Source organism: Trichomonas vaginalis, chromosome VI (assembly GCF_026262505.1).
Source record: "Trichomonas vaginalis G3 chromosome VI, whole genome shotgun sequence".
In the NCBI taxonomy this organism is placed as follows: Eukaryota; Parabasalia; order Trichomonadida; family Trichomonadidae; genus Trichomonas; species Trichomonas vaginalis.
This window is the reverse complement of record NC_067208.1, coordinates 9,116,486-9,140,719: the sequence shown is the minus strand read 5'-3', so window position 1 is coordinate 9,140,719 and position 24,234 is coordinate 9,116,486. Positions and strand designations below refer to the sequence as shown.

Here is a 24,234-nt window from a genome sequence, read left to right as displayed (position 1 = left end):
AATATCACTTTATCATTTATTATATCCAAATAATTTTTAGGTGTTAATTGTTTATTTTGTCGTAAACAACACCTTTCATTTTTTGTGCAATCTTTTTAAAATCACTTCCATCAATTGAACCGTTGAATGAAGTATAACACTTTAGGACATAACGCACCATGTTATCACCTTGTTTCTCAATTGCTAAACCCAATAATTTTTTCTCATGTGCTTTTTCTTCAGCTTTATTCTTTAATTTAGGTTTAAATTTCTCATCAAAACAGAAGAAATCAAATGGTGCGAATTTGAAAATGTTTTTATCATAAAATTGTTTATCGGTAACAATTGCTTGAAATGCTTGAGTGTTAGGAAGATTTGGGTCGCCAGCGATTGCCCAATAAGATGAATCAGTATCACCTTCAATGAAATGAAAACGATTAACATTCATGCATTTATACATAAAATCATAAATGAAAACTAAATACCAGTATTTTGCGTTATCTAAAGTAAAATGCCTCTTGTAAACATGTATCACATCTATAAAATCTATCTTTGAAGCATCACTTGATATGTATCCTCACCTATTTCTCTTATGTTTTTAAACTTATTTGACATACATGCAACGCGTGCCTTCTGTGCATTCATTATTTTAGTCTTTGCGTAATTTTGCGTATTCATTGCATCGTAACCATATGATCCATTAAGTGAAATCTTGCAAAATAAACTTTTTCCTTTATTTCCTTCTAATTCAGCCTTTTGTCTTTCGTTCATAAATTTGTTCGCAAATTCATTAAAACAAGTGTTTTTCGTAAATGTTAAAATTGATTGAATGTCATCAATGATAAAATGAAATCTGTCTATTAGATACCAAAGATAATAAGAAGAAAATGGTTGATATTGGTTGTGTTGATGCTAACTGAGTTAATTTCCTCTGTTTCTGGTCAACCGGTAGATTGTTTGATTTCATGTAATTATACATAAAACTGCCAATTGTTTTTTCATCTGTGATAATATCTAAGTTTCTTATTATCGGTAAAAAGTTTATGTAATCATTAATGTATTTTTCATCAATGTGACCCTTTACTTCAGCCACGAATAAAGTATTTTTCTTCTTAATTATTCCCAGTGCTTTTGCTTTCTTTGTTGCTGTATCACAAATGATAACACCATTCAATCTTCCCGGCATATACATTTTATGGTCAGTATATTGAATGAAATCATGAGGATTAGATGAAAATGATGAAGGATATAATGAATTAAAATCAACACCAACGAAATGAGTCATGATGTTGGAAGTGTCCTCATTTGATACAGTTTTAGTTTCTGGACTATATGAAAGTTTATTAATGTGCGTGATTCCTTTAAGATTTACTCTATGTTGAACATTTGATAAACCACCAGTAATTCCATTACGGAGAATGTGATAAGCTTCAACTGAATCTAAAGTCATTGGTAAATTATTTTTTAATGCATAATTTCTTAAATTGATTCTTAAACGTTGAACATCTTCATCTTTATTTGATTTTACGACATTGCAATAACAACACATTAACTGACAATTTTCTTTGGTATGTGGTTTTTCATTATCGATTCTATCCAATGTTGGTTTATTTGCATATGTAAACGCTTTACCACACATTTTGCATTTAGATGAAAGGATTAAATCGTGATAGTATTGAAAATCATCCATTGAAACATTATTTTTAGTATCCCTTTCTGCTTTTTCATCTTGTTTCTTATATGATTCAATTTTATATTTCCAATACTTTTTCGTTAATTCAAAACTTGATTCTATCTCTTCCTCAGGATATTTTTCATTAGGATTAAAGTCTTTATATGCTAAAGCGTAACGAATCATTGAAGCATTCGATGATATAGAAAGATTATGAAGCGTGTCAATTTTATAAACAAATGTTTCTTCAATAATTTTATCAATTGGGTCAATCATAATTTCAACATCTTTATTGCAATAATGAATAAAATATTCTAATCTATTCTTAAAGTTTTTAGCATCATTGAGATATATTTGATAATCACTATCTGATATAGCTTCTTGAGTTAATGCTGAATAAAATGAATCTTGAGTGAATGGTTCCACTTTATATAATTCTTCTTCGTAATTTTCCCACGTGATGAATTGATAAGGGAAAAAGGATTTAACACGTGATTTATTGTTTCCGAAATCTTGAGTGAATTGGTCTAATGTCCCACCCGCTATATAATTTCTGATGTCAATAAATCTCAATTCATATGGAACGTTTGTTTTCTTTACAATGTTTTGCTTAAATTGTGAAGATGAACCCAGCATTGATTTTATTTTCCATTTTGCAGTGTTTAAATCACGAAGAATTAAATTTAAATCAAACTTTCCCGAATTAAAACCTATGATATTCACTTTATTGAATTCCTCATCTAGAAGTTCTTTAAATGCTTCCTTCTGTTTTTCATTTAATGTATGGGACAAAGTCCCCGCCGTTTGCGGCTTCATTAATTCTTCATATTGTTCAATATTTGATTCAACAACTAATGAACAGGTTGAAAATAAAAACTCAATCCAATCAGAAATAAAAGAATCACTCGAAGTTAAGCAAAAATTCCTCGTATATGTTTTATCATTTAATTTAACCGTTGATGATACCATGAATGGTTTTAAGTAAGCGTTCAAAGTTGCACACTCAGAAAGTTGTAATTCTTCTTTAGTCTCTAATATTTCAAAGTCAAAAGTAATATAATATCTTGTCGGTTTATAATATTTCTGCAAATTGTGAGCTAATAACCACTGATATATCTTCTGTTTCGTAATATGTGGTGTATATTGTTGCTGGGTCTTTTGCAATTGAACGTCTTGAATTAATCTTCCATTATTTTCTTTACATTTCTCACAATGCTTTAAAAATCTTCTTTGGTTTTTCCTTTCTGGATCATCACGGATAGAATAAACTTCTTCTTTACAATATGGACAAACTTTATAGCCGGTGAGTGCTTCAACGTCTGTTATTCTGTCAGCGTGAAGTTTTCCACATGGACTCTGTGTTAATAAAATATTTACTGTTTCAAATTCTGGATCTATCATTATTGAATCCACTAATGGAAAGTCTACCTTATTTATGTCCACGTCTTCTGGTTGAGGATCACAATAATAGAAATCAATATTAACATTTAACATTCTCGCTAATCTCTCACTTTCTGATGAAATGTCAAACCCTTCATATGCATCTATTGCTTCATTTAAATAGCTTCTACGAGTTTTAGGATTAACACCATCAGGAATGTTATAGAAGCGTTTAAATAACCTTCTACCTTCTGCTCTAATTTGATTATCATTCATTTTAGCTGTTCCATTTTTGTTCATTTATGTAAGAATAAAAAATTAAAAAATAAATAAAAATAAAGTTTATTTTTTAAAGCCCATAAAATGAATTAAGAACACATAAATTTTTATCATCTGCGACGTGACGAATACATTTTAATTTACTCAAGAATGCGTACCCTGATACATTAAATCTAATTCCTGTCTTATTTAATTTCACAACTTTGAAAAGGAATGTATGAATAGCTATAAAATGATGAGAAGATGTTTTATGGGTTGCTTCCATTTTTTCTGAAATAAATGAATAAATATAATGTTTATAAGTTTTCATATCTTTTATGTTCTTAATAACGAATGGTATAGACCTTTCAACTTCATCTTCCTTCGGTGCTGTTCTTTCATATGAAACATTATTAGTATCTTCAATAATGAAACCGCAATCACATAAAATTTTATAGGTTCCAATGGTTTCTTTTGATATTTTATCTAATAAATCAAAAACTTTATCAACACCCGTGCATTTATTTAAATAATAATTTGTGTAAATATCATGATCTTCTTTCTTAATCGTATTAGTTGCATATGTCACGTTTTTAAGAGCTTTTTTGAATTTTTCGGAATCTAAAGGTGGTGAAAGTAGGATACAGGGGTATCTTCATTATCAATAAATTGTAACTTATGTTTACGAATAAATTTAGTACCTTCTTCTGAAAGTGTTTCGTCTATTTCACCATCTAATAAATTTTGTGTTGATTCTGAGACATAATTTTTATATCTTTCTTCATGAGATTTCTGTACTTCTGATTCTGAAGCTGGGATATTCATTAAACCCTCTACTTCATTTTCATTATATTTTTCAACTTCTCTTAATTCCTTAATTTTTTCATCTATTTCATCTCTTATTTTTTCAGTCTTTCAATTTCAATTTCATCGTATTCATCATCATCTTTAATCCGTTCTTCATAATATTCAGGGAAAACATCAGGTTCTTTAGGTTTTTCTTCTTCAGATGTGGGATATAAGAAATTTATAACATCATCTTTATTCATTTTTCCATCATAATCTAAATCATTTAATAACTCGGCAAATTTTTGACAATTTCTTAAATAATATTTACTAACTTCATAACACATCTCATCTAATATATCCTTTATTTCCTCGTTTGTGAATCCTAATTTTTTAACGTTGTTAGTTTTGACGCTCATTTCATACAAAATAAAAAAAATAAAATAATAAACATAACTAAGTTTTAATTTTTCGTAAGACATGAATTTTTAAAAAATAAACTTTAAAAATTTTTATTTTTTATTTCATTATGGTAGTGAATCTTTCATTCATGAAAATAATTATTTCTAATTTCTTTTACTCGTTTATGAGGTCTTTGATTATGACTCCATTGATTCCATTCAGGATTTAAACAATGTTTAATTAATCGCGGAATATCTGACATCATCTATATATAGCTTCTTTTAAAATTAATGTTAATTTTTTAATGGTTTATTTCATTATGTTTGGGTTGAGTGTAAATGTCTTACAATTTTGAAAATTTTTTAAATCTTGATTTATTCAAAAACGTAAGAATAAAAACCGTAAGAATCATACATTTTTTACTTCATATGTTAAAAAAATGATATAAAATCGCTCGATATTGTATGAATTCTTACGTTTACAAAAAAAGTCACACAACCCGTCATATCCACTACTAATTTATTTTTATCACAACCTTTAAAAATTCATGTTGCGTATGGGTCGGGGTCTTCTTTTAATGGCATTGAGCCCAGCATATAATGACCAGGCGAAACACTATCATAATCTTTTTCATGTTCCAAAAGCTTTAAATTGATTGGCTCTGAGGCATAACCCCAAAGATAAATTTTAGCTCCTCTTGTTGGTAATTCTGAAGGGTTTTTATGATATAAAGCAAAATAATTCGATAAATCCCTTTCTATCATTGTTTTATCAAATCCGGTTTCTCCGGGAACCCATTTTGTTAAGGCTTCATTTCCTCCAGTTGAGTTAACCCATTTATATTTTTTACCAATGAATACATAAGACATCATGAAATTAATTAAAACAAATTGAGTTACGGTATCTGCAGCTAGTATGTCTTTTTCATCACTAATAAATAAAACCATGTTTATCGGCTTTTTATAAAATTCAGGTCTTAAATCATGCCATATAGAACTTGCCGCGTCTTTATGCACCATTTCAATTAAACTTATCACGTGATTATTTTGAGTAACATTTATTTCAGTCAATGGTATTTCATATTTTAAATCAGGTATATTATAAATTCCGCCAGTTAATTTAGCGGATAAATTCGGTTCATTTCTCATGTTCTTTATCTCATTTATTATTAAATCCATTTCATAAAAATAAAAATAATATATTTAATCATTAAAATTTAAAATTTATTTCTCACTAATCCTCATCATTTATTTCATTCACTTTGTGGAGCTTCTTCTGGTGCTGCTCCTTCAGTTCCTTTGTCGTCTGGTGGTGCTGATGGTTTGCCTTCTTTCATTGGAGATGAAGAGCCGGCTTTTCCAACTTCCTCCACTGTTTTAGCTTCTGCAAACGGATTGAGTCCATTCTCCATCATATATGCGAAGCGTTTAGTATCTTCTTTAACTGCACCGTTAAAGTAATCTTCAACCATGTTGAACCATTGCTTCTGTCCTCTGCGGGCGTCTTCTCTGAAATCTTCCATCTTTACACGCCATGTTCTATATTCATTAAGTGCAGCGACTGGGTCTTCATCAACTTCAGCCTTTCCTTTTCTTTTCAGTAATTGAAGTAATGCAGCAGCTTGGACACCGTCAGTGCAAAAAGCGACGAACTCAGGATTTTTACAGTTATTCAAACCTAATAGCCATATAATAACATCATTTATGTCGGAACCATCCCAGTCGCAATCATCCGCACACATAGCCTGTTTAATTACTTCTATATTAATTTTAGGTGTTAAATGTTGTAAATCTTTTGTTAAATAATTTTCTTTAAAGAATCCCCAGAATCTATTAGAGTTATCTCTAATGTAGTTCTTAAATTGTTGATATGAACCCTCACCCAATTTCAGATTTAAGAACTGGAAATATTTTTTCTCAACCAATCGAACGTAAAGCATACGATAAATAACGATTGGAGAAATAATCTTTTTAATGAATTCAATATTGGATTCATCACCTTTGGCGCCTATGATGTTTCTAAATGCTTCAGCATCTCCTGCCCAATATTTTTTAACTAATGGCGCAATTAATTTAGTGAATATGTTAAATATCGATTGTGTCTTCTTTGGTTTCACCGGCATTTTATACCCTGTTTGTTCTAATAATTGACCCTCCGGCTTTAGTCTTGTGTGGGTAATCCATGGATTATTCGGATCTACAGTTGAATCATAAGCGAAACGTTTACCCCATTCATTAATGCTGGGCTCTTTAATTCTGCTTTGTTTTGTTGTGTGAGTGTCAAAATATGCTTGCCTCAAGGCGAAGTCGGAGTCCCTCAACTCGTAGCCATTAATAATGATAGGACGTCCGGCTTTATCATAAACTACCACCTCTTGTGTTCCATCACCGTCTAAATCTTGAACGCCCGCACGTAATCCACGTTTCTCAGCCCACGGTTGAGCCGTTTTAATTGAGGATGCCAAAGGAACCTTCGAAATTTCTTTTTTATGATTTAAAATGATGTTTATTAATAAATCGTAAAGGTCTTGTTTCTCTCCCGTATATTTTCCGTTTTTCTCTCTTGGCTTCCTTATGTCTTCAATTGTGTTAAAATTCGATATGTCATATCTCTCATCCATTTAATGATAAATAAAAAATAAAAATTAATGTAAAAATAAATGATAAAATTAATTGAGAACGTTAAATGTTTGCTCATTTGCGTCAATATATAATTTTTGATGTCCATTAATTTGTTTATAAATGTTATATAGTTCTGAAGAAGTGAGGGGGATATTTAATTGATACGTGATATATTGTAACTGTTGGCGTGAATAACCGGCGAAAATAAATATAGTGGATAGGTTAGATTTCAAATTAGTGCTGAGTGCTTTCCAGAAATGAACCAAAATAAAGAATGAAAATTGAATGTGTAGGCACTTAATGAGAAGGTCATTTATTAATCCCGTTTTATCGTTTAACTCTTTAGTATTCGTTGCATCCTCCAGAATTACCACGGTGTGTAAAAACTTACTTTTGAAATCAGTGATAAATAATTTATTAAATAGCTCATCCCTCATTTCCTCCGGTAATTCATCCTCTAATTTATTTTCCATTATTTTATTATAAATCATTTTATATTTTATTATCTCATTTATTAACTTTGGAGCTTCTTTCTAACTGACATATATTAATGGTTTTTCAATCAATTGAGCACATTTATAAAATGTTTCATCGTCTGCGTCTCCTGATTTGTTAATGTAAATTATAAGATGTGTTTCTTTACTGTTTCGTGAAATTTTTATTATCTCCTTTGTCATTGTGTACGTTTTGCCTGTTCGTTGCCTTCCCACTAAAACATTCACTGAATTTAAATAAATATTTGTGCCTTTAATTTTGGTCAAACTTTCTTTATTACTTCTGCCCTCTAGTTCTTCCATCATCTCATAATTTACCAAATCATCACTTGACATATTATCAACGTATTCATATTCATAATTCATTTTAAATAAATTAAAAATATTTTATTGAGTATGAAATGATGAACATTAATGATATAGGATTAATTAAAAAACACATTGGTGAGTTACTGAATGGTTATGAATACAAATTAAATAAATTTTTGACAAGTATTGAAGACAAAAACCCCGAAGTGAGGAAGAAGGAAAGAAAAAAGTTAATGAATTATTTTAATGAGAATTATAGATTATATCCAAAATTAAGTCAGGCTTTAATAAATAATGAATTTAAACCGTGGGCGTTTTTGCTTGACATTTACGAAAATATTTTGGACATGTTGAGAAGGGAAGAAGACGCTATCGATTGGGTTTTGGATTTCGCTTTCAATCATCAGGATATAATATTTTATTTATAAGTAGTAGGATATGAAGGGTTGTGTGACTTTTTTTGTTACAACTATATATAGACGATGCATTAAAATATATTTATTTATAAATCATTAAAAAATTAACATTAATTTTAAAATAATTTATTTTTTTATCTTTTATAAAAGAAGCTATATATAGATGATGTCAGATATTCCGCGATTAATTAAACATTGTTTAAATCCTGAATGGGTTAAACTTCAATTTAAAAATGAAGATTGTGAATTATTAAATGAATATGAAAGCCAAAATAAGCTAATGAGGTATAAATATAATGATAAAGAATATTTAATTTCATGGAATCAATGGAGTCATAATCAAAGACCTCATAAACGAGAAGAAGAAATTGAAAATAATGAAATGGAAATCATTGATGACATTAAAGAGGATGGAATTCCTAAATTTGTAGAAAAACCTTTAGAACTAAGTTAGGAGCATATAAACGTAGAGTATTAAATCCTGAATATCTTAAACATCAATTTAAAAAGGAAGACTGTGAATTATTAAACGCTAATGAATATGAAAATGCTAAATCAAAACTGAGATATAAATATATTGGAAGTGATGAAAGGTGTAAAGATAAAGATAAAGTTTATACAGTTTCATATAATAACTGGCACACGTTAGGGATAAGAAAACATTTAGGAGATTATGGGAAATGTTCTGAATTCTTTAAATCTAGTATATACGAGAGAGTAAAAGAAATTAGAAATAATTATTTTCATGAATAAAAAATAAACTTTAAAAAATAAACTTCTTACGAAAAATTAAACGCAAGACTATCAAAAGATAGAGTTGAAAGAGTAATGGTAATGATGAAGAAGAATTTGATGAGTTCAACATTGAACTTTAAGAAACTAATGATTATTTGAATTTATGAAATCAATTATTTGATTTATTCTTTCTTCAATCTCTTCTATTCTTTTTGTTAAATCATCAATTTTCATTAATGAGGTGATTCTTGATTGAGGAATAGATTTCAAACTAACCACTCCTTTTATTTTTGAAATTTTGAATCCATCAACTTTAAACATTTTATTCAATTTACACGTTGTCAATTCTTCAAATAATTTTTTATTATTAGCATAATAGTCATTAAATTCTTCAACAGATGAAAAAATTTTTATTTCAGTAATTGGTTTAACAACGTTTATTTTTTGTTGAACATTTTCACTTTCATTTATTTCTTCCTCCTCTGTTTCATTTATTTTTAAAATCGGTTTCATTTATCATTAAATAAAAATTAGAATATAAGTGATGAAATATATTTTTTAATTAATATTAAATCAGAAATGGCGGCAGGATTCTTTAAAAAATTATGGGATGGAATTAAGAAAGCTGCGGGTTGGGTTTATAAAAAGATTATTAAACCCGTTGCAAACTTTTTGGCACCAGTAGCGAAAACGGCAGGAACTATCATAGGTGGAGTATTAGGTACTAAAGCAGGTAATCCGGCGATGGGAGCACAAGCAGGTAACGTAGTTGGTGGAATTGCTGAAGGAATACTTAATAAAATAGGGGGTAGATAGTGGAAAAATAAATAAATAATATTTTTATCTTAGTATCGGTTGTAGTCTTTGATAAACTTTTTCTCCTTTATTTAAAACTTCTCTTATTGGGGCAGCTTTTGGCGTTATTGATTCAGCAACGTCACTAATTGCTTCTTTATTCTTAAATATCCAATTTGCCCCCTTCTTCAATGTTTCCCAAACTTTACTCGCTCCTCTTTTTACTTTATCCCACAGTTTCTTAAATATACCTGCAGCCATAGTTGATTATTTCATTAAAATTAAAAATTCATTTTCATCTTTTAAGTTTGATTTTTTATTTATTAATAAATGACGACTAACTATTTAGTGCCAAACACTAAACCGATTAATGGAAATGTGTTTCATTCATTCGAAAAGATAAATGAAATATTCGCAAAGAATGACGGTAGAAGATATTATAGAGAACTTGAAAGTTCATGCTATGACTCTGATGCTCCATATTTTGATGATAAACAAACTCATTTAAGAATTACAATCCGGCTCATGATGTGAACCAATTAGGTGATATATTAAACGCAAAAGTTAAAGCAACTCTAGTTTCAAATAAAGCTTTCACATGTGATGCCGCTTTTAAATGCATGCGTTTATTCGTTGGTTACAAATCATCAAATCAAAGCTTTAAACAATTAGAAGTAGAAACCGAAAGAGGTGATGCCGGTTATCTTCAGATGGATTGCGCCCGTGAATCTTTCGCATTTGCAACATATAAACCAAAATCAGAAAGGAAAGTTAAAAAGTTTTGTTCATTCGTTATATAATAATGTTCAAAAATATGATAACTCAGTATGTGGTAAATATTATTGACCCTTCAGAAGTTTTCAAGAAAGCAAATGAAGAAGTTGATGTCACTTTTGATATGATTATTCCGGTAAATGATTTGTTAGCATTTCAGGCGTTCGATGATTATCCTAAATCATTTGGTGATATCATTCTTAAATATTATGTTTTCAGGGATACTTTAGTATTTTGTCAGGTTGACCCGTTAAGAGTTGCTGATTTACAAAATTACGTTTATGAAAAGATAACTGATGAAAATTATGAAAAGATTATGAATCATGTTTTAAATATGATCGCAAATTCCAAAAATCGGACTTCCTGCCAAATTAATTACAAGCTTAGCCGCTACATCTGCTGAGGCAACAGTTGATGACGTTATTATTTCATGCACAAAGATGGAAGTTTTAGAGGATAAATGCATTACACCAGGATACGGTTTAATTGAAGAATCAGTTAAAGCAATACCACGTTTATTCAGTAAGGAAGATCCATTCATGATTCCAGCTCAACATATTGACGTTCGTTCACTAAATGGAGGTTGCATCACTCCTGAAGGTATTAGCTCAGATTTCTCATACGCTCTTCATAATGTTACAGATGTTGTGTTAACATTTCCGAAGAATGCAATGCAAAGAACGGTTTTAGAAAATCCAATGCTTCGAGGTCTTCAGGTCACTATAGATTCCAGAAACTTCCCCGATCAAGCGATGACCACAGTGGGCGACATATTCTTTACACGTATGCTTCAAGCTTCTGATTTAGATGGAGTGAATGAATGCACAGAAGAATACGAGGACTCATTAACTAGACCACTCAATGCAGATGATGGCACGCCATTAGCTAGAACATGGAAAGACCAAACTTCATTCTTATGCACTATTCCAGTTCAACGTGATGGAGCGGGTATATTCTTTGATGGATTAGAAACTTTCAACTCACAAGTTACAGTACAAGTGAAAGCTTATCCAATCATTCAGGGTGATAATGACACTTACTGTTCAAAGGTGACAAATCCTCCTCAGGTTTGGTTTACTAGGACTACATATTGGACATGGACACCGGATGAGGGTTTGAAATATCATCCAACAGGTACACACCACAGTATAGAAGTTCATATGATGAAATATTGATGAATAGAAATGTTTAAAATTATAAATTTATTTTTGATTAAATGGATTTAAATTCATCCACCCCTTATGAAGAATTAGCAGGAGTATATAATACATACGTAGATGATATGATTAATGAAGCATTGAGTGATAATAGAAATGCTCTATCTAAGGAAAAATTAATGAAAATTCCATATTCTGAATGTTACTTAAATTCAATCACTGCAGCAATTGGTAAACAAAATAAAGGTAAAACATTAACGATATTAAAACAAATTATCATTATTGCTAACACTTCCCCCTATTCACATGTGTTAATTTATATCAACCGTTCGGGTTCACCTTCAGATGATACATTTGAATCTTTAAAGCATTTAATCAAAATTCAATTATTTATTTATCACAAGAAGAAGCAGAAGATTATTTAAAAAACTTTTTAATGTATAAAGAATTATATAATACAATCAAGAAGCAAGGATTAGAGGATAAAATTATTGATAAACAACGGGATGAATTATTTGAAACACTTTCTATTTCAAATTTTGATAGAGAATTTTTGCATTCACTCATTTTCTAGATGATGCAGTGAAATCAAAACTAATAACAAATGAGAAATCATTTTTAATCAGTTATTAACTCAATGACGACACATTCAGTGTTCATTCTTTATGGCTGTTCAATATTTCAAAGCATTAAGCACAAACATTAAATCAAATCTATCAACACTTTTCATTTTCAGTGGGTTTAGTCGTCAACAGTTGAACGTTATGCTTTATCAAGTGAATTTACCAATGGCATTAATGAACTTTGCACACAATATCAGCAATTAGTGAACATGGAAAAATATAGTTGATTTAAATAAAGGAAGTGTTAATTTGATTAACTTTTTATAATTAATTTTTTTTTTTATTTATAATTAAACATGACAGAAATGGCAAATCTTCTACAGATTCCATTAAAACAAGGAACAAACAAAAAGGGTGATATAATAGAACTATGAAAGTTCCTGATGGAATGAAAATTAGTTCATATTGTTGCTGGTCTTCAAAAAGATGTTAAACAAATGAGAAACGTTTTAACATTACCAGAAGCTCAAGCATATGCCAAACGTCAAGGTCCAAATTGGGAAGCACACGAAGCAGACATTACAGGTCCAAATGGAAAACCTGATGGTATAAATGAAGTTTTCGTTACTGATGGTCAAGGTAATATTAAAGTCATAAATGGTTACAAATTAACTATATCTGATTATCCTAACGTAAAGCATATAATGAACGTTATCCTATGCAATTTGATGAAAATGGAAAAGCTGTTAAACAATACATTGGAGAAGGTGAAAATGGTCCAATTAATTCATACCGTTATAATCCATATTCTTATTTCAATGAAGAATTAAATGCTATTGAAGAGGGACGATGGATTACCACGATATTCTAACCAGTTTGATGGTCAATATGCAAATATTAGACCTGAAATTTCAGCTAAGAAATTCTTTAAAGTTGCTTTATTCGATCCAGTTTTCGCAAATGTTAAAGATGAACTTAAACAGCAATTCCAACCAATTATAGTAGCAAGAATTGCATCAGGTGCTTTATCTCAAGCATTCAAAGATTTAATTAAGAAACCATTATATCAGCAACGAGGTTTAACTTATGATTTAGTTAAGGAATTAGATAAAAGAAAATTTGAGAAATCAGATGATTATAAGAATGCAATTAATGAATATATTCGGTCTATTAATTTCGATGAAACAGCTAAAAATCAACTTCATGAACAAATACAGGGAATAATAGATTCAAAAGTTCCAGCAAATAAAAGTTTAAATATATTTTTTTATTCGAATATAAATGAGAAGACGTTTCACTAGTCAAAAGAACACTAACGCAAAAGCAGAGATTACGGTTGGTTATAACGTAAATGATGATAAATCACGAATTATTCAAATGTTAAAGTTAATGTTAGCCCGAATTAACAAGGTCAGCAACTCAACCAAATTTATTAACTCGTGACTTACCGAAGAATAGGAGAATGAAGAAAACCATGAGAATGGAGACCCAATCATTTTATCTGAACCCAGTAAAGAACCTGTTGAAATTCCCACTTATCCAACATACCCACCTCTTTCATCAAACATCGAGAACTCATATAAAATAGACATTAATTCAGAATTAATGAAAATTTACCGTGATATAATAATTAAATTATGATTCAATAATAAATTTAATTGACCAATCCGGTTTAATTATTTTACCTTATGAATCATTATTCACATTATCGCCATTCTTTGTGATGTTCGAGATTCAGACGTTAAGATTCAATTTTTCATAGATGATGAGGTTTCATGCTGCGGAACAGTTGCAAAAAAAATCCTATAAAGGATATTAGCACAATTAAGATATCAAAGAACGGAACAACAACTGAACTTCATTTAACATATAATGATATTTATAATAAAATAGTTGATGAATATATAAATATCACTTGAAAAATTCTTTGTTAAGGCTATTTAATATTCAAGCATTAACATTATCGAATAATAATCCTTTGAATCATAATCAATAATAATTGACCTTTCACCAGTTTCTATCGTTTGTTTTATCTTTTTGTTCCCACTATCCGGATCGTCATTGTAATTGTTTTGTTATAGTATCAGCTTTATCTTTAACTTCAATCTTTTTTCCATCGGGATATTTAAACCAAAATTCCAAAAATTCGTATTATCAATCTGTTCATATTTTAATCTATCAATTACATTTTTAATACCATCTGAAAATCTTATGAATGGTCATTATATGGGTTTGATTGAACTAAATTGAATGAAGTGAAATATACTGTTGATGAATATGACATTGACTCATATTTTCTGAAAACACTAAAATTTATACATGAATGAATTTCTTATTCGTTGAATTATGAATTCTTGAGGTAATCTAATTCTAGTTTTATTATCACTGGAAAATAACGCTTTACCATATTTTTAATCGTAATAAAAATGTCAATTATCAATATTATTTCGAATAATAGCTGTGAATTAAATTTAACAGTTAGCGGAATTTATAATGTTACTCGTTTCTGTGAGTGGTAAATTTAATCCCATTCTTTTAGACCCTTCAGATTATATATCATTATTAAAGATGACCTTGAAAAAACGTATGATATGTATATAATAATGTGATAGCGAAATGGGATATTAACATGATTTTAAGTTATTTAAATGAATCATTTATCGTATGGTATGAAGAAAATTTTAAATCAAAACCCGATAAACTTTTTGAACTTGATGAATAAATAACCTTATTAAATTCCCGCTGAAAATTAAATTTTGTACTCTCATCTTCGTTCATTGTTGGGGATATAAATTTTGAAAAAGATGTTGGGGATGTTTGTATTCTGACACTGGTTCCAATTTCATTTTAATCAAATGTGATAAAGTTAATACCCCAATGAGATTTTCACATCAAACATTAGACCCTAACTCTTACCATCAATACAAAACATTTTATCCATCAACTTAAACACATTTTCTTTATCATATCCGTTTCAATTATTGGGAATTCATTTATTCTTCATTCAGAAGATTTATCAAATATAATTTAGAATAACTGACCTATTTGATTGTGATTTAGAATTTATGAATGAAATATATGGCAATTTCAAATAGAGAAAATAGCCGATGAGATAACGGATTAAATATTATTTTTAAATCATAATAAAATGATTAAACAACAGCAACCACAACAATTAAGGCGCAAAACCCAGGTCCTTCAGACCATTACATACCATATATGCATATAATTCAAAGACGGGCAGAACAAACGCAAAGGTTGAAATATGGAGATTTGGAGATAGTATGAAAAATAACCATTTCGAATTCGTTTGCAAGGTGGTGCAGTGATATCAAATATAAAAAATTTTATTTATGAATTCAAAAATTAAAGGAATAACGGATGATATAACATCAATTCCACCAGAAGAACAGAGATATAGGGTGTCCAAAGGTGCGTTTAGCACAGCGCTCTATATGAGCTATTAAAGGAGATATATGCTGATTATAATATAAATAAAAATATGAATATATGTATATGATGAGTATGTTGTATTTTGGCGCCATGCAGGGATATAAAATGAATTTTGAGACAAGAGGCGGTTCGCGGGAAATTAGGCGGGATTTTTCATTTTTAATGAATAATAAAGAAAACATCCTCGCTCTTGCAAAAAATGCAAAGACTGTAAAAAATCTACGAGACATTGGTAAAATGCTTCGTATGGATGCTCCTAGCTATTCCACTGTAACGTATCATGTTAGGATGTATCACTTCATGAAAAAGGCGCCCATCATAAAAATTGACAAAAATCGCCGGATCAAGAAAAAATCAAAGCAATTCTTCAAGCGCTAGATGAAGACCCAAGAGCATCACTCAGAAGGATAGAGGAGATGACAAAGATACCACGTACAACAGTCATTATTATCTGCACAATTATTTGAACTAACAAACTAGCGTATACACGTTGGGTTCCGCACAACCTTAATTCAGTTCAAAAAAATCTAGAGTCCAATCTTCGAAAGAGCTCCTCTCTATATTGGGTGCGTATCAATCCAAGAAGTTTCGCTTTTAGTAACAGGGGACGAGTCTTGGTTTCATAATGCAAGACAGACAGAAGCCAAAATCATGTGGATCCCGAAGGATGAAAATCCGCAAACATTCCCGAAGAAAAAAATTGACACACCAATGATGATGTTGTCGGTTTTGGGGCGTGAATGGCATCATCGCAATTGATATTCTTCAAAAACCTAATACGATGAATGCTCAGTATCTAATTGACAATGTTCTTACTCAAATTATCAATTCTGATGAGTTTGAGAAATCCAAACAACAAAAACAAAAGTTTGCAATTCATTTTGATAATTCAAGAGTTCACAAAAGTCATAAGGTAATGAATTACTTGGTGGAAAACAATGTCAAAGTTGTTCCAAACCCAATTTATTCACCTGATATTGCACCCTCTGACTTTTATTTATTCGGCACGCTAAAAAAGAGAGCTGAAGGACGCGAATTCGCGAGTCCAGATGATCTTGAAAATTTTGTAAGAGAGCAATTTGAGCAATTTTCTCATGATGATTTAAAGCGTGTCTTTCAAGCCTGGATCGATCGCTGCGAACGCGTGATTGAATCCAATGGTGATTATATTTAAATAAACTCTATATATATGTAACTTGTTTATTTATATTCGCAGTATTCAGGTTTGTGCTAAACACACCTTTGGACACCCTATATTACGCATTAAATGCATTTCCTAAAGTTTTGAAGATTGGAAGATTTAATTTAAATGAGGAATTCATAGAAGGTTTCCTAAACGACATAATGAAGAAGGCGGATAAGGAATATGTGGATAGTGAGTTAAATAAGAAGGCAAATTTGGTTTATGTTGATGAAAAAGATAATGAAATTAAAGAAAAGATTGAATGGTATCATGAATGGACATTTGAGACTTTTAAAGTTAAAGCTGATACAGAATGGGTTTCAGGATGTTTAGACCTTAAAGCAGATAAAACATATGTTAATACTGAATTAAATAAGAAAGCTGACAAAACAGAGCTTCAAACATTAAAGACAGAAATACTTCAAACATTATATCCTGTTGGTTCTATTTATACGTCAATGAACTCAACAAATCCTTCAGAAGTTTTAGGTTTTGGTATGTGGAAGCAGATTGTGGATAAATTCTTATACTGTGCTAGATATTCAAAGCAAACAGGAGGTTCGAAGAAAATTAAAGAAGCAAACTTACCCCCGCACACTCATACAGGAACTACAAACTTTTCTGGCGACCATAGCCACTCATTAAGAGACCACCCATTATACAACTCAGAATATGAAGCTGGCTATGATGTTTTATCTCCAGATTATAACCATTCAGCAAAAAAGACTTTTCGACCAACTGAACCAGGAGGAAATCATGTCCATACTTTCACAACAAATCCAACAGGTTCGGGTAAAGATTATATGCCACCATTTGTGACTGTATTTGCATGGTACCGCGTTCAATAAACACACTTGAGACTTGACCCAAAGGGTCTAGGCTTACCGAATGAACTAAATATATTTTATATTTGTAATTAATTAGGTAATGAAGTAATGGATGAACTGCAGAAATAAATGTTTACGTTAAGTGACTCAAAGAGCCCGGAGACAAAGTCTCATGATTTAGGTCATTCAATAATTAATTATTTTTGAATAACTGAAGGTGTCACCACGTCACCATGTGTCACCAGGTTAATTAACTTCATTAAAAAATGATGACAACATGACATTTTGACAACAGTTCAGGAGGAAGGCATTTATGAATTATTTTTATTTATTTTTTATTTTGTATGTAAGAACAGTAATGTTGGTCGAAGCAAAAACATTCACTAACAAATCTAATGGTGAAACATTCACAAAAGGCACTTATAACGGTATTGAAGTCTTACGTAGAGACAAGGATGGTTACATTAATGCAACAAAGATGGCAAGAGAAGTAGGAAAGTTAAACCATTTAAACAGATTTCTCAATAGTGCTAAAATGCAGGAAATTCTTGAGTTTTGGTTGAAAGAATACGGTGGAGCCAAAAGTGGCTCGACCTCAAAACAAGCATTTTATGAGCTTACAAAGGGTGTTATAAATGATTTCAAAGGTATTTACATACATCCTGACCTCGTTCATTTTGTTGCTGAATGGTGCTCTGTAAAGTATGCATTTTATGTCAAAGATATTATGGATTCCATAGACAAGAAAGTTCCTGAGAAGTTAGATGAAGAAGAACTCGAAGATACAGTAGAGAATGCTAAACCTTTGTTCGAACAAGAAGTTAGAAAAATGCGCGAAAAACAATTAGAACATGAACGTGAGATATGTTATGGTTATAGAGATTCTCCATTCGAACTAGACCAATGGGAACAAGAAAATTTAAAGAGAGAATTTAGAGAATATGAACTCGCTAAGATAGCATTAGAAGCTGCAGAAAAGAAGTTAAAAGCTTGGGGTCGTTTTGTACAAAAATATTGTGAGTAAATGATTTAGGTCATTCAATAATTAATTATTTTTGAATAACTGAAGGTGTCACCACGTCACCATGTGTCACCAGGTTAATTAACTTCATTAAAAAATGATGACAACACGACATTTTGACAACAGTCCTGGAAATAAATTTTATCGTTAATGTTTACGTTAATGGTTTCAGGTCATTCAATAATTAATTATTTTTGAATAACTGAAGGTGTCACCACGTCACCATGTGTCACCAGGTTAATTAACTTCATTAAAAAATGATGACAACACGACATTTTGACAACAGTCCTGGAAATAAATTTTATCGTTAATGTTTACGTTAATGGTTTCAGGTCATTCAATAATTAATTATTTTTGAATAACTGAAGGTGTCACCACGTCACCATGTGTCACCAGGTTAATTAACTTCATTAAAAAATGATGACAACACGACATTTTGACAACAGTCCTGGAAATAAATTTTATCGTTAATGTTTACGTTAATGGTTTCAGGTCATTCAATAATTAATTATTTTTGAATAACTGAAGGTGTCACCACGTCACCATGTGTCACCAGGTTAATTAACTTCATTAAAAAATGATGACAACACGACATTTTGACAACAGTCCTGGAAGAGATATAAAAATTGCTCACATTTGCTCACATTTTGGCACTTTTTTGTACGTTTGTCAAAAAATTGTGAGAAAGATCTCACAAAAATAGTCAAAATGTGAGCAAATTTTGAGAAGTGCTCACATTTTGACATACGATTATTTTCATACGTTTTTTTGATGAATTCTAATAAAACTTCATTACCACTTTCAGAACGAAGCGTAACTTTTCAGCACGTAACGCTCTATCATGTGTAGTGACATATTATTCAAAAAAACTCAGATTGCTTATCTTATAATAACAATTTCATTAGAAAAAATGCACGATTTCACGCTAAAACATTGAAGCAATTCTTAAATTCGGATAAAAAATCGATATGTATTACACTTTAAACTTCAAAAAATGGTTCAAAATTTAGACTTAGTTTATCTTAACAATATAGCAGATTTTAAGCCGAACAAGTAGGAGTAATAGAAATAGCTCTTGAAAATAATTACAATTAGTAATATGTAAGTCAAAGTTCGAGTATTCTAATAAATAAACGTTCCGGATTTTCTTTACTACAAGAATCAATACTTAATATATAGAAGCAACAGTAAAAACTTATTAGAGATTCAAAAAGAAAGTTGACTAAAGAGAATCTTTTTATATAAGTAATTTTATTTTTTTGAAATACGAGATCGAATAAACATGTATTTTATTTTATTACTATAATAATACGTTTTTACATAGTAAGAAAGTTTAGAGACTGAAATGAAATTAAAAATTGAGAAAAAAATAAAGCTTTTCTATAAAAATTCATATTAATATATAGTATAATGATATTACAATTTATTGATAGTTGTGTTAGAAAAAAGGTACATTCACTATTTTTGACAAAATTTTAAATTTTCATGGGGTTGTAAATCTTATAATAACTAGATGAATAAGGAATAAATCCCAGTATGATGTGCATCATTATATTAAACACTATATGTAAGGCTGGTGATTCTATTAACACTTATGAAGATCTATAGTATTTGAGCAGATAAATTTGATAATTTCCAAAACTCTTATATTTCAAAATTAAAGTGTGCGAATGCATTTAAATGAGAGCAAAAAGAGATTGATGCTGTTAAAACTATGTGTTAATTTGCAATTATTTCGCATCACAAGAACTACCCAGTAAATTCGGCTATCTTTCTTTGCAATTATTCTCCATTATACATATAATATAATGGTTAGGGTTTGAAGAAAAGTTACTAGAGAATTATTGACTTTTGAAATAATGCAGAATTTTACTTGAAGAAATCATTAATTTATGAGTTCCAAATTGCTAAGCATGACGAAGGATCATTAAATTTGCTACAATTAAATACACTTATTGCAGAATTAAGATTTTTGAAATTAAAAGTTTGAAATATTGCCTTTTTGAATAAAAATTTAAATTTTATTATATAATCATGATAATATCTTATAGAAATTAAAAGAAAATATTTTAAACCATTCAAATATTTTGAATGTCTTATCAATTTAAAATATTAAAAGATAGCTTGATTTTATCATCATTAGTTGTTATCAAAGTTTTCTTCTTTTGATGAACAACAGTAAATGATTTGTTAATTACTTGTCTTCCTTTTTCGCAGCAAAATCGAAAGTTATGATGATAATCTTGCTCTCAATTTTGAAACTCTCTGATTTACAAGTAAGCATTCCTTTGGAAAAGCAGTCCTATTCTGTTTTCAAGATATTTTAAAGCCTCAATTTCATACAATGCGCAGATCTATTCGAAATTGCAAGAACTCTCAAGAAAAATGCAGCAGCAAAGAAGATTCCATAGTTTCTAGCATCAAAAATTTACAACCTTAATACAACAGTTAAAGAGAAGCTCGAAAAGAAAATATTTAACCATAAAGCTGGAAACCATTCGATATCTACTATTGGATCTAATAAAAAGTTAATTATAACATATTTAACATGCTATTTGTTGACTTTGTTCCATTATATTACCATATATACCTTTTTGAAATCTAAAATATTTTTACAATTTTAACCATGTGTTGTTGAAACCATATATCAATCTTAGCTAAAGTATAGTTTATGAGTCTGTCACCATCTAACGTATGAATTTTCAAAAATGTCAAATATGTTCATTTTTTCTGTAGATTCAGCCATAATTTCACGTTGTTATACTATTCAACTATTATTTAATATTTTTATCGATTTAAATATATGATGAGATGCTTAGTTCTCCTGGAAATCGATTTTTAATCGCAATTTTAACTTTCCAAAAAAAATTCAAAAATAAAAATCCCTCTCAATTTTCTAAGTTTTATAACTCGCCAAATCTCTAGCCAAATTTTTTTGGCCCGTATAAATATTGTTTGGCACTATATAGGGATGCTATTTATCATATTTTCATCCCATTTTACTGTTATCACCTAGTGAATGTACCTTTGTTAGAAAAAATATACAACTAAAATGTCAGTTTTAAAAAATTTAAAAATTATATTAAAACAATAGTCATTGAGGATGGTTAATTGCAAAAACTCAAGAAACTATCATTATCTCTCTTTGCTTAACACATCTACAACTGGAAACATCATTCCAAATGAAGTTCCTCAGTCTCGTCAAAATTTCTCTCTCATCTACAACAAGCTTAACTCAAAACTCAAGAAACTATCATTATCTCTCTTTGCTTAACACATCTACAACTGGAAACATCATTCCAAATGTTGCATTCAAGAATCCTATTATTATTCTTTCTTTCAATCTTTTATATTTACTCTTTAAATTCTAATATAATATAAATTCTTCATTTCCTTTGTTTAAACTTTTTTCATTTTAATACCATTTTATCAGATAGTAATTTTTGTTTTTCTCTGACCAAAAATCTTCTCAATTTAACTCCACCTTCACAAAAATTCATTGAGTTCTCTCAAAATTCTTGTATTTTTGGTATACTTAAAGTATCATCTTCAAATATTTTTTTGGAGAAAATTGACTTTGCATAATATCGTAATACTTTTTAAGGCAGATAGATTTACCGTAAGTTGAAGAACTTTTAATTTGAACAGAAATTATTCAACAAATATTCTTTTTATTTGATCAAGATACGTATACCAATATGATCTACTTGCTAGGGATATGTAGATCACGTTCAGAATTTGCCAAGTTTGGTGAATATCTATGGGATTAGGGACATCTATTTAATTTAAGAACTAAAAATTAGCATAGGCGTATTATGCTGTTACTGAAATATATTTTGGATGTATAAATTTTTACTTAATACTCTTTTATTGTTATCATTTTTAAAGATTTTTTATTATGAGCAAAAAAATGGCAAGACAATAATATATTGTACATGCAATTTATTATTACTGAATAAATTTATCAATCAAATTTGATCACATACAATTTTTACAGATAAATACATTATCTCAAAAAATATCTATATATTAGTATATGTTACACGAAATGTAATAAAATGTATTACTTTGGTTTATCAATTTATAAATAAGAATGAAAATTTGTTATAGCTTTGTTCCAATATTTATTTTTATATATTTAAGTTATCCATTTTACTGTTTTCATTCATATTTATAACAAAATTAGAGTCCTTACATTATTTATCTTATTTCAATAGTGATAAAAATCAACTATATTTTGTAAGATCTTAAAAAGTGACAAAATGGAAAACTACATTAAATTTATTTATAAGGATACAAAATTATATGTCATTCCACCAAGAGCGGTTAAAGCATTAACACTTTATTTATATATATCTCACAAGCTAAGTTTACCTCTAAACACATTCGAATTAACAACAAATAACTACATCATACTGGGATTTATTCCTTATTCATCTAGTTATTATAAGATTTACAACCCCATGAAAATTTAAAATTTTGTCAAAAATAGTGAATGTACCTTTTTTCTAACACAACTATCAATAAATTGTAATATCATTATACTATATATTAATATGAATTTTTATAGAAAAGCTTTATTTTTTTCTCAATTTTTAATTTCATTTCAGTCTCTAAACTTTCTTACTATGTAAAAACGTATTATTATAGTAATAAAATAAAATACATGTTTATTCGATCTCGTATTTCAAAAAAATAAAATTACTTATATAAAAAGATTCTCTTTAGTCAACTTTCTTTTTGAATCTCTAATAAGTTTTTACTGTTGCTTCTATATATTAAGTATTGATTCTTGTAGTAAAGAAAATCCGGAACGTTTATTTATTAGAATACTCGAACTTTGACTTACATATTACTAATTGTAATTATTTTCAAGAGCTATTTCTATTACTCCTACTTGTTCGGCTTAAAATCTGCTATATTGTTAAGATAAACTAAGTCTAAATTTTGAACCATTTTTTGAAGTTTAAAGTGTAATACATATCGATTTTTTATCCGAATTTAAGAATTGCTTCAATGTTTTAGCGTGAAATCGTGCATTTTTTCTAATGAAATTGTTATTATAAGATAAGCAATCTGAGTTTTTTTGAATAATATGTCACTACACATGATAGAGCGTTACGTGCTGAAAAGTTACGCTTCGTTCTGAAAGTGGTAATGAAGTTTTATTAGAATTCATCAAAAAAACGTATGAAAATAATCGTATGTCAAAATGTGAGCACTTCTCAAAATTTGCTCACATTTTGACTATTTTTGTGAGATCTTTCTCACAATTTTTTGACAAACGTACAAAAAAGTGCCAAAATGTGAGCAAATGTGAGCAATTTTTATATCTCGTCCTGGAAATGTCGTGCAGACCAAAAATAAAGTTAGTTTTAAAATTATTTTTATTTTTTTATTCCTATATAA

General features: G+C 29.3%; 4 protein-coding genes and 3 pseudogenes across 7 annotated transcripts, besides 6 other annotated features; 1 reads left to right on the top strand and 6 right to left on the bottom strand.

Moving 5' to 3' along the window:
• Positions 1 to 4,567: part of a mobile genetic element that runs on past the window's edge.
• TVAGG3_0833040 lies at positions 184 to 1,429 on the bottom strand (annotated as a pseudogene). Its single transcript has one exon. A coding segment is annotated over exon 1 (1,246 nt).
• TVAGG3_0833030 (DNA/RNA polymerase superfamily) lies at positions 1,605 to 3,331 on the bottom strand (the record flags this gene model as incomplete). Its single annotated transcript, XM_051248563.1, has 1 exon — positions 1,605 to 3,331. A coding segment is annotated over one exon (1,727 nt), but the record flags the coding sequence as incomplete, so codon positions are not given.
• TVAGG3_0833020 lies at positions 3,381 to 4,114 on the bottom strand (annotated as a pseudogene). Its single transcript has one exon. A coding segment is annotated over exon 1 (734 nt).
• Positions 4,568 to 5,022: 455 nt separating the features above from the next.
• TVAGG3_0833000 (uncharacterized protein) lies at positions 5,023 to 5,655 on the bottom strand (the record flags this gene model as incomplete). The annotated part of the gene is made up of 1 exon (XM_001297536.1): positions 5,023 to 5,655. The coding sequence occupies one exon, from the start codon at positions 5,653 to 5,655 to the stop codon at positions 5,023 to 5,025; it is 633 nt and encodes a 210-aa protein (XP_001297537.1).
• A 74-nt stretch (positions 5,656 to 5,729) lies between these two features.
• On the bottom strand, positions 5,730 to 7,097 carry TVAGG3_0832990 (uncharacterized protein; the record flags this gene model as incomplete). Its single annotated transcript, XM_001297537.1, has 1 exon — positions 5,730 to 7,097. One exon carries the CDS (start codon positions 7,095 to 7,097, stop codon positions 5,730 to 5,732), a length of 1,368 nt encoding a protein of 455 aa, XP_001297538.1.
• Positions 7,098 to 7,183: 86 nt separating this feature from the next.
• Positions 7,184 to 7,826: a mobile genetic element.
• A 2,066-nt stretch (positions 7,827 to 9,892) lies between these two features.
• Positions 9,893 to 10,108, bottom strand: TVAGG3_0832970 (uncharacterized protein; the record flags this gene model as incomplete). The annotated part of the gene is made up of 1 exon (XM_051248562.1): positions 9,893 to 10,108. One exon carries the CDS (start codon positions 10,106 to 10,108, stop codon positions 9,893 to 9,895), a length of 216 nt encoding a protein of 71 aa, XP_051084037.1.
• Positions 10,109 to 15,759: 5,651 nt separating this feature from the next.
• Positions 15,760 to 17,048: a mobile genetic element.
• TVAGG3_0832960 lies at positions 15,852 to 16,968 on the top strand (annotated as a pseudogene). Its single transcript has one exon. A coding segment is annotated over exon 1 (1,117 nt).
• A 93-nt stretch (positions 17,049 to 17,141) lies between the features above and the next one.
• Positions 17,142 to 18,552: a mobile genetic element.
• Positions 18,553 to 19,439: 887 nt separating this feature from the next.
• Positions 19,440 to 23,231: a mobile genetic element.
• Position 23,232: 1 nt separating this feature from the next.
• Positions 23,233 to 24,161: a mobile genetic element.
• The last annotated feature ends 73 nt before the right edge of the window (positions 24,162 to 24,234 follow it).